This window comes from Peromyscus californicus, unplaced genomic scaffold, assembly GCF_007827085.1.
Source record: "Peromyscus californicus insignis strain IS unplaced genomic scaffold, ASM782708v3 Scaffold_4__1_contigs__length_199733344, whole genome shotgun sequence".
NCBI classification, from domain to species: domain Eukaryota; kingdom Metazoa; phylum Chordata; class Mammalia; order Rodentia; family Cricetidae; genus Peromyscus; species Peromyscus californicus.
In genome coordinates this window covers 21,090,775-21,105,177 of record NW_026294562.1, presented here as the reverse complement: position 1 = coordinate 21,105,177, position 14,403 = coordinate 21,090,775, and the positions used below count along the sequence as shown (strand labels likewise).

The following is a 14,403-nucleotide window of genomic DNA, read 5'->3' as shown; positions in this document are numbered from 1 at the left end:
TGCTTGCTTGTTAGAGCACCATGGAGTTGTTAATGCTCAGGCCTGGGTCTGGAGTTCATGGAGAACGAGTCCAGAGATCACATAATGTGGAGCCTTAGAGGCTACAGCAGAGAGTCTGTCTTTCCTCTGAGTGGGACAGGAGCCCCTGGAGTGCTTAGAGCAGAGGATGGGACACTCTGATATTTTATTTTTGGCATTATTACTGTTGTTTTTAACTATGTGTCTGTGTGTGAGGGTTAATGTGTACATGAGTGCAGTTCCCCACAGAGGCCAGAAGAGGGAAGTAGATTCCTTGGAGTTGGAGTTACACATGGTTTGTGAACTACACACAAACTCTTAACCACTGGGCGATCCTTCTATCCCCTAGTGGTTTGTTATTTTTAAAAATTAATAATTAATTAATTTTTTTGTGATAGAGTCTCATTGTGTAGACAAGCTGGCCTCAAACTCACAGAGATCTGTGTCTGCTTCATAAGCCCCGGGATTAAAGTAATTTGCCGTTGCACCCAGTCCTACGATACTTTATTTACAAAGGACACTGGCTTTACGTTGGAGGATGAACTGTAGAGGGGTGAGAGTGGACAAGGGTGGAGATGTGTGCAGAAGCTAAGGTAGTAGTTCCACCAAGAGATGATGGTAGATTGGCTACAGCCACGGCACAGGAGAAATAGCCAAACTAAGGCTGCACCTTGGAGCCAGAATCCGAGGAGTGAAGAAATGAAGTAACGACAATTGGAGCAGTAAAGAGACATGCCAGGGCACCAGGCTCCCCAGATGTCCTGAGTGAGGACACAATACAGAAGCCTACGGTGGCCCAGAGGCTTCCCAGAGAAGGGCTGTTGGGCGGAGCCACACAGCCCAGTTATAACAATGCAGGTGTGGAGAAAGAGGTCTGAGCAAGAAACCCATGACGGAAAATGTCCAGGCTCATGAGAAGCCAACTGACGGCCGTTACACACACAAGTCGGGCTGATTTTGCTTAGTTCTGCATGGAAGGGGCTCCTACAGAACCTTTTCTTGACGGCTCCTCTTGCCAAAAGTTTGGCTAGAGCAGGGCACAGAGGCCCAACCTCCTGAAGGCAGGTCCTTGCTCAGGATGCTTGGTGTCACATGGCTGGTGTCATGAGGGGTTTGGAGGGGACAGAAGAGCCTGTCCATAGTGCATGCAACAGCCACTCATGGCCTACTATTGCATAGTGTGTCCTTAGGAACTGGGGGTAGAGGTTGCCCGCTCTCAGGAGAGTGGGGCTTTCTCTGCTCTGTTGGCTCCTACGGTCTCCTGATTGCCAAGACTGGAGCCAAGAGAGAAAGTATAACCATCCACTTCAGATAGGAGGGGGTGCCACCCATTCATTCCCTCACTGGCTGGGCATGCCTTTCCCAGTACTGCAGCACTTACAGAAGGGAGAAAACACAACCATCATCTCAATGGCTCTCCCCATCTAGTGAAGGACCCGGATGTGCAAACAGGAGCTGGGCAAGCAGTCTGTCCACTCAGGCCACAGCAGAAGGGACAGTCAAGGGTAGCAGCAACAGCCACCCACTGGCGATGCAGCACACTGAGACGCCACCTACCTGCATGCTTTCCGGATTTTTGCTTCTCTCTCTGTCTTCGGGTGATGCTGTCTCTTAGTCTTTTAAGATTTTCCTGGAAAATAATTTGTTCGTTGTTTAAGTACCTAGCAGAGTGATGCCTTTGGACATTAGAATTCCGTTCTTAGTTTATGCCCTGTGCAGGGGCTAGCACACTACAGTCACATCTTTCAAGATTGCCCCCAGAGAAACTCAAGTCTTTAATACATTGAGCCTGAAATGTGCCATTTTTTTCTACAGTAGAGTGTGCTTTCAGATGCCCAGTCCCATTCTCAGCCTGGGAGCCCACTGCCCTCCTCCATGTGTGCCTCATAGGCAGCCCCATCCCTGACATGCTCACAGACTCGAATTCTTCCCTGCCTCTGACTGTGTTCTCTCCTTAGTCCTCTGAACTTGAGGGACTCTAGTTTCCATAAATCTATCCCAGGCCTGGGCCAAGGTTACCTTCCTGAAGCCTTCCCCAGGTAGCCCCAGGCCTTAGTCCTGTCCATATCAACCACCTCACACTTGGGCTACATGGCCTTGCATACAGCATATGCATATGTGTGCACATATGGACCCTGTCTCTTCAGGGACACTGGACTTTCCAAAGACCAGGTCTTGTACCTTTCTATAATTCAATCATTTGGGCCACTGTAGTCATTCAATAAATGTTGGTTGGATACACGAAGGTCAAGATTTGTTTCTATCTTAAGTCAGCCCACAGCAACAGTGCCTAGGCATCTCAGGGAAGTTAAGAATCTGCGCACACAGTACCCTGGGGAAATGTCTAAACAGTCTGGTTGGAGTAGCAGGTGGATGTGAGGGAACCACAGGAAACCTGACTGAAAGAGCTGGTTGGTCTGCAGTTGTGGGCTAGCGACACTGAACCTTGTCCAGAAGGCATTACGGGAACAAAGAAAGTTATAAGATGGCCATCATGACGAAGTTCTGATTATCTGGAGGTGGAGGCAAGGAGACTAATCTACTGGCCAGGTAGCTAGCCTGATGCAGGTAATAAGGGCCAACAATGGGACATGGCTAGGGGAGACATGGAAAGACACAGAGAAGACACACCCCAGAACAGGAGTGGGTGAGACCTCCAGCTACTACATATGAGTGGGAGTACACCAACCTCTGTCTGGGGCCTTGAGAGATAAGCAGAAAGTAAGCTACTTCACTGGACAAGCTCAGGTCGAGTGCACCGCAGGAGAATATGCCTAGCTAATGGCTGCAATTGGAACCGGAGCCAGACGCAAATGTTGTCTGTACAAAGAAAGAGCTAAAGAGAGCCTGGGCAGTGCCCACTCACAAGGGGCAGGGATGAAGGAGACAGAAGCAGACAGAAGCAAAGGGAAGTGAAGGGGAGTGTACCAGGATCAGCCAACACGTTCGAGGCCCGGACAGGGGAGGCTGTCAGGACATAGATTTACAAGTACTTCAGCTGGGGTTTCCTACCATTATGAATATGAACCCCAGAAAGCATCCAGGAGTTCTGAACAAATCTGTGTGCAGGAAAGAAGCTACTTGGATATTGATACAGGGAGAAAGCTGGCATTTACTTTGCACCAGGCATGTGAAAGGCTTTTCCTACATACACACTCTCCCCGTTCCCTTCACATTTCAGAAGTGGGGAAACAGAGGCACAGCAGACCCCTGTCATCCAGCCGCAAGTGACAGAATAGGGAGGTCACTTGGGCTGCTAGCTCCAAAGATAGCTTGTAACTACTGTGACACATGGTCACAGGACTTAGAGAAGAGTGAAAAAACAAACCAGTGTTGGGCCAAGGGTAGCCTTTGCTTAGGATGGCAGCAGTTCTAGGACTCCTGAACGAAAGGGGCCTGGAGTCCTGTGTTCAACACCTCAGGATGCCACCACCCTTCAGACCCTTTAGGGAGGGATGCACCTGGTAAAGAGGGTTCTCACGTCAAAAACACAAAGCTGGCAGAGTTAAGGACGTGTGGTAGAAGGCACAGGGAAGGGAGTATGGAGTCTAGAGCCAGCCTGTGAGTCTGCATCTGACCCCAGTGTGAGCCCCTGCTTTCAGAGGCCATACTATCTCCCTTACACTTGCACTGTGAGGAGCCAAAGAGACTGGTCCAGCCAACCTGGAGCACAGTGCCTGATGTGTGACTCTCTGTGCTCAACCCAGCTGCCTTCTGACTTGCCCCTGATTCTCACCACCTCATCTACGCCTTCCCCCAAAAGGCACTGCTCCCCTCCCAGGGTCAGATGTCTCCACAGCCCAGTACCTGTCATGTCAGATGCAGAGAGACCCGTGATTGTATTACATCACTGGAGAGACCTTATCATTCACTAGAAAAGTGGCCTTGAATATGTCCCTTAATCCCATGGGCCTGATTTCCTCATTTTTAATATGAATATATGAACATAATATGTGTGTGTGTGTGTGTGTGTGTGTGTGTGTGTGTGTGTGTGTGTGTGTGTGTGTGTGTGAAGTTGTTTATTTTCTCATAGAAATCCTCACACCAGCTGGGCATGGTGGTACATGCTTGTAATCTCAGCACTTGAGAGGCAGAGGCAGTTTGAGCCTGGTCTACATAGTGAGTTCCAAGTCAGCCAAGACTATATAGTGAAACTCTGCCTCAAAACAACCATCTTCAAACCATACAGATAAAGCAAGACTCTGCCATGAACCCCAGTCCTCTCATATGAGCCCTCCCAGAGGGCAGCCCCTGGGACAGTGTGTTTGGCATTTTACAGATCTGTGCCTTTGTATTTACAAGGTGCCTAGAAAAATGCAGCGTGTGTGTGTGTGTGTGTGTGTGTGTGTGTGTGTGTGTGTGTGTGTGTGAGAGAGAGAGAGAGAGAGACAGAGACAGAGAGACAGAGAGAGACAGAGAGACAGAGAGAAGCAGAGACAGAGAGGCAGAGACAGAGAGACAGATAGAGACAGACAGATTGACTTTAACTCAGGAGGTTAAGACTCTGCAGCTTGTAGCATTCATTTCATCATATTTCTTGGGATCTTTCCAAGTTTCCTTCGTGTCCTAAAGACTGATGACCAGCTCTGAGGAGGAAAAGGGGCCCTGAGGAACAGAGCTGTCAAGCGGAGGTGGAAGACCGAGTACAGGCAGCGGCAGTGCAGAGGCAGAACTGGGGACACAGGGAAATTTCTTCCTGATCTGCAGCCTCTTAATGCTTTTAGCCAGGGAACACTCCTAAGCACAGCCACTGACAAGGACACTCACAGTGTTCACAGGTCCAGCAGTTCAGTTATGGTGACATACACAGCAGCTGCAGCTGCCTCTTCCACTGCAGGGCAGGGGGAGTGTGTGTGTGTGTGTGTGTGTGTGTGTGTGTGTGTGTGTGTGTGTGTGTGTGTGTGTGACAACCCCACAGTGGCAGAGCTGGCTACCTGCTGGAAGCGGAAGGACTCGGAGCGTCTCTTCTGGTTGAGGGGTGTGTGTGTGTGTGTGTGTGTGTGTGTGTGTGTGTGTGTGTGACAACCCCACAGTGGCAGAGCTGGCTACCTGCTGGAAGCGGAAGGACTCGGAGAGTCTCTTCTGGTTGAGGGGTGTGTGTGTGTGTGTGTGTGTGTGTGTGTGTGTGTGTGACAACCCCACAGTGGCAGAGCTGGCTACCTGCTGGAAGCGGAAGGACTCGGAGCGTCTCTTCTGATTGAGCTGCCACTCTTTGAAGTGCAGCACAGCCTCGTCCACGTTGACGATGCCTAGCTTCACCTGCTCCTGCAGGGTAATGAGCTGCCGCTGGCCTGGTGTTTTCATCCCAGCGAATGGGTCGTAGATGCTCGATGGGGGCCTGTCCCTCCACGGCCTCACGGGTGGCTCTGGAAAGAACAGCAGAAGTCAGCTTGATAACTCCCAGCTGGGAAAAGCAGACCTGAGGGGTGGCCGTAATGATGGTGGGCACAGGCAGGCTCCAGGGAACTGTCTGCCACATCCAGAAGAAACAATGACATTTGGAACCATGATGGGGGGGCGGGGTAGGGGGATGTGGAATGAGGAAGGGCAAGTTGCTGATAGTTTCAAAGCCTATTGGAGTACAGCAGACAAAGCCATCACATGAAAGGAAGGAGCGAAGCCCGCTGAGCACACTGAACTTTCACTGTGAAGGCATCTAACCCAGTATTTCTCCACCTAGAGACTGCTGGTACTTTGGGGTGGGAAACTCTTCGTTGTGGGGGCTTGTTCTGTGCCTTGGGGGGTAATGAGCAGCAACTCGAAATGTCCCCAAATATTGCTAACTGTCCTCTGTGAAGGGAGGGAAAAATGCTCTCTATTTGAGACTCAGTGCTTTAGACATAAATCCACTCACAGAACAGAACAATATACAGGAAGAGTCCAGACGGGGAGCTTCTCTCAGCCCTGTTTCTGAACAATGGTTGTGGACGGATGGGCACAAAATACCAAAGGAACTGCCACCCAGGTCCAGTGGTACTGGTATAAATTAGGAGCTCATTTCCAGCAGGCTGACCTTGGGTTGTTCTGTGCCAACCTCTATTTCATTATGATTGAAGGACAGCTATCTACTTTAGAGGCTGGAAGACGGTCAGTCCCTCTCCGGGCTGCGACTCCAGGTCTTTGGGGAACTACTTGCAGAGATGATGAGGGCATTGGGACATGTAAGGACAACTTGACATCGTATGTCTCAGTTCATGTAGCGTGTTCCAGATCTCCCATGTGACTGCTGCCTTTCAGGAATGCTTCTGAATGCTTGGACGCTGCTGGGGCCGCTTTTCTAAACAGTCTTAAGTGGGGTGATACTGAATGCCTATGCTCAATAGAAGGAAACCAGTCAAGGGTCATGGGGAGAACTCGGCGGTTCCTTTCAAACTTCCTTAAAAGGTCTTCGGGAAAATCGGAAGTCCCGGTTGTTATCCAATGACGAGAAAGTAACTTTAGTCAAAGTTGAAGCGCAGTGGAGCTAGTAAAGACAAGGCAGGTAGTTCAAGAGGGCTGGGCCAGGGGTGAAAACTTGGTGCTGGGCCGACTGCCGCACTGTTGGCAACAGCCTCAATTCCCTGTTCTACGTGGACACCTGTCTATTAGTGCCTCTGTGGGGTCAGCTTGGACAATAATCTAGAGTACCCCTGCCTCTCCCCACTTCCTTTGCCTTCAGGAAGGGATCCTCAGACATCTCCCTGGGCTACCACTTAGATCTCTCTACGTGAATGCCACAGTGCTGCTACCACACGTGGCCATTCTTGGTACAGGAATACTCCTAGCAGTTCAGTTCATATGTGGGAAGTTGAGGACAAGCTCTGGTTTACCTTTTCTGATGTTCTCTGAAGAAACATAGAAATTCCCAAGCCGTTCCTGACTTTTTTCTGCAAAAACTGTGAAAGAAAGAATATTCTGAGTGAAGGCAAGACATTTCTTTCTCAGAGACGCTGACATACATTCACAAAATTTTATATATTTTATACATTTATTAAAAAAAAGTAACCGTGTGCAAAAAAAGTAATAAACATTTAGTCATGATCATTGTACACAAATTTCTGGAAGAAAATAGTGACAGAGAGCAGAGAGTGAAAAAAGGACAGAGCAGACACACACAGGTTCTTCAGCTTAGAGACAAAGCCAGCCAGCGGGCATCAGCAGCATGTCTAAGATTGTTAAAGAAAAGGGTTAGCAGTTCGGTAGTCCCAGCACTTGGGAGGCAGAGGCAGGCAGATCTCTGAGTTCGAGGCCAACCTGGTCTACAGAGCAAGTACCAGGACAGCCAGGGCTACACAGAGAAACACTGTCTCAAAAAAAAAAAAAAAAGAAAGAAAGAAAGGAAGGAAGAAAAGAGAAAAGGAAAGGAAAGGGAAGGGAAGGAAAAAGGAAACGGTTATAGAGCTGGAGAAATGGTAAAGTACTTGCTGTACAGGCCTGAGATCCTCAGCACCCACATACAGGCTGGGTATGGTGCCCACATCAATAATCCCAGCACTGGGGAGTTGGAGACAAGGAGATTCCTGGAGCTTGTCGGCCTATAGTGAATTGGTGAGCTCCAAGTTCACTGTGAGATGTTCTCTCAAAAAAAAAAAAAATATGGTGGAACAATTGAGGAGCGCTTCCCAGCATCAAATTCCAGTCTCCAAAGGCAACCACACAAACACATGTACCAGTACATACTACACACAAGGAAGGGAAGAAGGGAGAGGAGGGAGGGAAGGAGGAAAGATGTGTACCAGGATCCCCAAACAGAAGCATCTCTGAAGACCTGTAGCTGGAGAACAAAAGGAAGCACCTACCACCTGGTAGGTCCGCATACTATAAAACAGAACTCTACTTGGTAGAGTAAACATGTCTACAAGGAAAAACATGTCCCTCCAGAGGGACCAAGATGAAGCCACTCATGAGCCACAGGCATAGGACAACAGAGGTGACTGGGAAGGGAAACACTCTGTAGGTGGTAGGGTGACAAGGTCATCTCAGAGCTCCCTGGGATCTGAAGGAGACCCCCTCAGTTAAAATCCCTGCTCTGCCACCTATGTGTCGTGTGATCTCGGACAAGAAGCTTGACTTTCTCCATGCTTCTGTTTCTTATATGCAGAATGAAGATCGTACAATCCATTGGGTTGTCATGGGAAATAAGGACTAGTACATAGAAAGTGCCTAAAATACAGCCTGGCATGCGTAAGTATGCGTCATTGACTTTTATTGTCATTATTCATTTCTAAGCTTTGAGATGGACGGCAACAGAACAGCCATGTCGTGCTAGCAAGTGACGGCTGTTCAGCGTCTCTCGGTTTAAAAGTACTTCCTCAGGGAAGGACTGGGGTGGGGGCGTGGAAACTGTGGTCAGGATGTACTATATGAGAGAAGAATAAACAAAAAGAAACAAGGTGCTTCCTCATGTAGTATTTCATCTGACCCCTGTAGATGTAACCAACGGTCTTATAAAATAAGAAACACAGAGCCAATTCAGAGAAGAAAGCCAAGAGGTCAGAGCTAAGAGCCTCACCCTTCCTGATTCAGGGATCCTCTCCAGCCAAGAGAGACCTACTTCCTGTGTGTCTGTCTTTAAAGTCTTTCTGTTCTGCCTTCTCATTGGTTATAAACCCAAACATGTGACTGCCTCGTCACTGCCTGAATGTACCGCCCTCCAGGTCCTTAAAGGCGTGCGCCACCGCCGCCACGCACTTGCTATGACTCTAATAGCTCTGACCCCCAGACAACTTTATTTATTAACATACAATTAAAATCACATTTCAGTATAAGTAAAATACCACAACAGACCCCCATAACACAGTTGTAGCAGAGTACTGTCATTTGCCATGACATATTAGCATGATAACCATTTCTGCATACGGAAATTAAAGCCCAGATGGGTGGACAGCCCATGTCCTATGCTGTGCAGCAAGAAGTGAAAGATGAATATATTCCACGCCACTTCCCCTATTGTCACCTTGTGACCTCCTGCCCCGTCTCCCCTGCTTCTCTGCAATAAGTTGCCAACTTTTCTCCCGTTTAGGAATTACCGCTCTACGTTTGTAGGCTCAGAAGCTGACCCTGAGCTGATGATTTGACGGCTAGCGTTCTATCCGGGAAATGTGGTTGCCACACTTCACTGTCCACCTGGCTGGATTTAGAATCGCCACGGAAACACAACTCTAGGTATGTCCACGAGGGCATTTCCAGAGAGGTTTAACAAAGGCGGGAAAATCCACCAAGAACATAGGCAGCGCCATCCCACGGGCTGGTGTTCCAGACTGGACAAAAAGGAAAAACAGAGCCAAGCTGGTGCAGCCTGTCTCTCCGTTTCCTGTCTGCAGACACAGGACGGGCAGCTTCTTTGCACACCGGCCAGCGGCGGCGGCGGCGGCAGCTGGCGCTGCTCTTGCTGCTGTGACTCCCCCACGAGGGTGGACTGCCCTTGAACTGTGAGCCACAGCAAAGCTCTCCTTATCTAAGCTGCATGTGTCTGATATTTTGTCACATCAGTGAAAAGGCAGCTATGACAGGAGGTGACGGAAGTGAGATAAGAAGTGGATGGAACAGTCAATGGCGGGTTATCAATAAGTTACCAGAGCACGGCCAATGCACAATGGGCAATTCAGAGTTCTCCCACAAGAGGGGCAAGCACATTGGGCTACTTATTCATTTGCCAGCTCTCATCATTCACGCCTCCAGCAGTGGCCATCTATGCTAATTCCCCAGGGTTTTCAGTCTGCCCTGAAAGAGGGCAATGGAGCACCACGTGCCAGAGAAAGCCCTCAGGAAAAGACACAGCAGTGCACCAAGGGAGCCTGCTGGGGGCTAGACAGTGGGCAATATCGGGTGGACATGCCAAAGGAGATGCCGCCCAAGGAGAGAGCAAATCTTGGTGACACAGAACTTCCCACAGTTGTGGTGCAACCCAACTTAGGGTTGCTGGGCTGAATCAAACCAAATCAAAACCAAAGAAGGTAAGTACTTGGAACATAGTCACATTAAAAAATGTGTGTAGTGGGTAGCTGTTCCAGCTTTGACCTGGAAATACCACCCCCATTGAGGCTTCGGTAACTGTCACGCCTACAAAGCGGGGCCGAGACAGGAGCCCTGAAGACCCGAGATCCAGATGTGCCAGCTCTCTTGGTTCCTGGATCCTGGACGCTGAAGGTAGACCGAGTTCTCCAGAGAACACGGCTGGACTGCACTACACCTTTCCTGGACCCTGTAACCTATCCCTTCACTTGTAAGTTACCCCACAAAATAAACCTCCTTTTTAACTACATGGAGTTGCCTTAACACTACAAGCAATAAATGTGTGCAATTCAGAGTTATGTGCAGTTCAGAGTTATGTGCAGTTCAGAGTTAACTGGGCATCCTGTATTTTATCTGGCAGCCTCAACCCAGCTACCTGAGGCTCTGGCTGGGTGCTCCCTGCCCTCTTTAAGATATCCCTGTGTCATACCTTTCATGGAGCAAGTGCAGAGCTTGCAATTTTGCTCAGACTGAACTTAAAATCATGTTAATATAATCAAGTCCTGAAGTGCAGTAACAATGACTTCAGTATCTAACTGGTGTTCCAGGAACAATAATGAAGAAGTCACACTCAATTTTTTCCAACTTTTACTAACATGGGTAAGCAGACAGCCTGAGGTAGGAGCTAGATAGAACATCTGCTATGGAACCAGGGTCCCTGAGGCCAAGCCCTGGTACTGTTGTGGAGCGGCTGACCTTTTTAGCCTCCATTTCCCATCCATAAAATGGGGATCATGGCCCTTACCTGAAAGGTTATTGTAAAGATTAAATGCAAAGGATGTTCCTGGTAGATTTCAACAAGTGCCAGCCATTAAAATGATTAACAGTGATGTCAGAACAAATTAAGAGATAAGAATGTACTAGGTTCTCATTTACCTCTGTCTTTATGATTGTGCATGAATGCTTCCAGGAAGGCAGCACTGAATTGCCCCTGCTCTAACTCCAGAGTTTGTCCTGACCTATGACCTATGACCCTGGCTGGAGACCATCCAGGAAAAGACAATCAGTTCAGAAAGCAAGGGAACTGGGAAGTTCCTGCTGAGCCCTATCCCTGGCCACACTTGCCTTTAGAAATGTATGGCTCGTTGTCTGGCAGCGGGTGAGGGCCAGGAGCACCAGTTTCTGGCCTGGGCACGGGGACAGGGGGTCTGTTGGCCAGGTCCACAGAAAAGGTCTCATCTTCATCCACGATGTGATAAATATCTTCCCTCTGGGAATGGGGCTGTTCTCTCTCCAAACTGGCTGATTTCATGCTGTTACCTAAAATAGAGAGAGTGGTGATTCAGTACAGTGGTCCAGGAAATTGCATGCCCACAGGCCGTAAGACCTAGTAAATGTTCTCTGTTACCAAAGTAATAATCTGTGGCAAAAGGCTTCCCTTGAGACATCTCCTGCATCATTTGCTCAGAACCCATGAAAGCAACCACGAGAACACCAAGCTCTCCTTCATCTGCCAATCACCCAGTCCAGGACAGGAGTCATGGGGCTTGTTTGCCTCAGTCTTACAACTAGGGTTCTGTTATTTGTCTTGGTATAAGTAAGGGGGAGAAAGCATCCCCACTCCAAAGCTTGAGCACTCCCAGAACCACTTCCTGGTGTCTGGGCAGCAGCCAGACAATGCTCTGAGTTCACCAACTGCTCCGTGGTGCGGCCCTCAGCAACTACAGAATATGACTCCTCTTTGCTGAGTATGGTTCTTGGTGCATTTCCCATATAATTATTGCATCTGGTTAGCAAAAAACCTGTGGAGTTGCTACTACCAATAATCACAGCTTGAGTATGGGAAAAGAAACAAACAAACAAACCCTGAAACTTTGAGGATTTAAACAACTTGTCCAAAGTCCCTGAGAGTCAGGCTGGTACCCAGGAAAGCTGACTCTGGAGTGATCCTTCTCTACACTATCTACTGTTTCTCTTACAACTGCACACTAAACAAAACCACTGAGGACAAAAGCTTGCCTCCCTCTTCCTGCCCACCAGCACCCCACAACCCTGTGTTCTCTATAAAAATCTGCTTCTTTGAACGACTCCCTTCAATCAACAGATCCCCTTCAAATGCCTGTTTGAGTTATAAAAATAGAGTTTGGGTCTCCCTCCTGTGGGGTCACAACTCAGCGACTTCCTGGGGCTTCTGTGTTGTCATTACATCTTTTCTGAGCTCCAGAGAGGCTGCCTCTGCTTCTTGGTGTCCTGTGTCCAAGGGACTGGCCAGGCTGGTCCCAACTCACTAGAAAATATGAGTTCCTGGGCTCTGTCCTCAAGGTAAGTTTCCATGCACCTGCTTATCTTAACCTTTTGCATAAGGGGAGGAGGGAACTCTGGGAAAGGCTGTCACAAAGTGATATCCTGGGGGAGCTGCCAACTACCCCACAGAGCAACAGCAGCTCTCAGAACACTGTCTCTAAATGGCTTTGCCTGTTCTTCATCCTGCTTTGGGAAGGCTGCCCCTCTGCTCAGAATCTTCCTCGTGCCACCTTGTACCAGGCCAGACCAGGCCCTCTAAGTCTCAGCCACGCTGTGACTTTCCCAGAGAGGCCCTGCTGACCCCCCAGTTTAAACTGAACTGTTATTTATGCTCGATGTGTCTCATTCCTTTGCTCCATGACCCTGCCATGATGGGAACTTACTATATTAGGGGTCTGGGCTCCCTCCCTCCCTAGTCTGTCAGCTGCAGAGGGAAGGCCCTGACCCTAGCCCTCCACATTGTCCTAAGGCAAACACAGGGCCTTTCATATTGTATGTGCTCAGTCACACCCTTAGAACAGAGGCAGGAACAAACTCTGGGTAAAATGGGGGCCAAGCAGAGATCCACGCTCAGATTTGAGCCTCCCCACAGTCAGCCTGCCTTCCCTCCCAGTAGTTTCCTGACCTGGGCTGGGCAGACTTTGGGGAACCCCAGGGAAAGCTCAGAGCTTTCCATCACATTATCAGAGCAAGAGGCGGTCTCATCTTCTACAGAAGGAGAAAGTTTCATGGCTTCAGATGGCAAGAGAGGGGCAGACTTGTGGAGAAGAGGTATAAATAGAATTACTTTCTTAGCAACATCTGTCTACAGGCAGGGCATTTGTAAGGAAGAGTTTTTTAGAAATCTGTGCACTATTAGGGGTTTTGTGACATCCTCCCCCATTCTGTCCAGATAATCATAACCAATCCCTTGGTTCCTGCTGCCCAAAATAGAAATAATTTTCAGGAAAAATATCCAGTCCTACCCAAGCTGCCAGGTTCCCTAGAAACAAAATATACTAAAGCTAAAGAGCGCCAGATGACAGGAAACATGTTACCCACAGCCAAAGGTCATCTCAGTGGAACTCAGTCTGTGCTGTTGGGTCCCTGACAGGATGAATTCTGACCCGCTTCTCAGCCTTTCCCATCATGATCCGATTGTGCCATTTGAAGTCATTAACTAATGATTTAAACAGACAGTTGATATGTGCCAGACATCGCCCTGTGCCAGGCTCCATATGTCACTGGGGGCAGAAAGCTAATCCTGCCTAGAACTCTTTATAACATTACTGCTGGCTGTGGCAGGCTGCATGAGTGGAATGAAGGAAGGCCTTCCCAGCTGGGCCTGGACCACTTGTCTAACCCTCACATCCACACTCCCTTCTCTCCCTCACAGGGTCAGATCTGTAGCGCCCCCGCCCCCTGCCCCGCGTCTTCAATTCTTCAGAGCTGCAGAATGCCCAGAAATGCTTCCAGAATCACATGGGGTAGAAAAGAGAGACTGAGTAGAGGGGTTGAGAATGATCCCAGTTTTATCTGAGGTGTAGATGAAGCCTCTGTGCAATATTTTGCATGAAAACGGTATGCTGGACCTATTCATAACTTCTGGTAGAAACTATGTGAGCTTAGTCCATTGAGCCACGTGACACTATCAGAATCGTAAGACATACTCCCTGAGACCCAGCGATTCTGTTCTGGTACTTCATAGTCTACATGCTCACAAATGTGTGCAAAGATGCTACATAAAACCAAGGGTATTCCCTGCACTGAGGCTCACAAAAGCACAGAGTCGAAGACGGGTTGACACAATAGAATGCCTAGGTGCCTGTGGAAAAGTTAATGTGTGTGCTGATATGACCTGTGAGTAAACATAAAAGAAGACACATGTATACAATATTAATGTATCCAGAAAAACTCCAGAGACGAGAGAGAGAGAGAGAGAGAGAGAGAGAGAGAGAGAGAGAGAGAGAGAGAGAGAGAGAGAGAAACTTTTCTCATTGCTTTAACTTTTTGGGCCAGAAGTGGTGACTCACACCTGACATCTCTGCAGGTGGAAGACAAAGGCAGGAGAATTTCCATGAACTTGAGGCTAGCCTGGGTTACACAGTGAATACCAGACAGGTCTACACAGCCTTGTCTCATTTGTGTGTGTGTGTGTGTGTGTGTGTG

General features: G+C 48.7%; 1 protein-coding gene across 1 annotated transcript in view; it reads right to left on the bottom strand.

Annotated features, from left to right (window-relative positions):
- Positions 1 to 14,403, bottom strand: part of Pik3ap1 (phosphoinositide-3-kinase adaptor protein 1) — a 118,512-nt gene that overhangs the window by 21,922 nt on the left and 82,187 nt on the right. Inside the window, exons 10-13 of the mRNA XM_052712888.1 lie at positions 11,077 to 11,271; positions 6,828 to 6,893; positions 5,179 to 5,384; positions 1,576 to 1,648 (exon numbers count right to left, since the gene is read on the bottom strand). Coding sequence (XP_052568848.1) covers positions 1,576 to 1,648; positions 5,179 to 5,384; positions 6,828 to 6,893; positions 11,077 to 11,271 — 540 coding nt within the window. The remainder of the gene's footprint in view (positions 1 to 1,575; positions 1,649 to 5,178; positions 5,385 to 6,827; positions 6,894 to 11,076; positions 11,272 to 14,403) is intronic.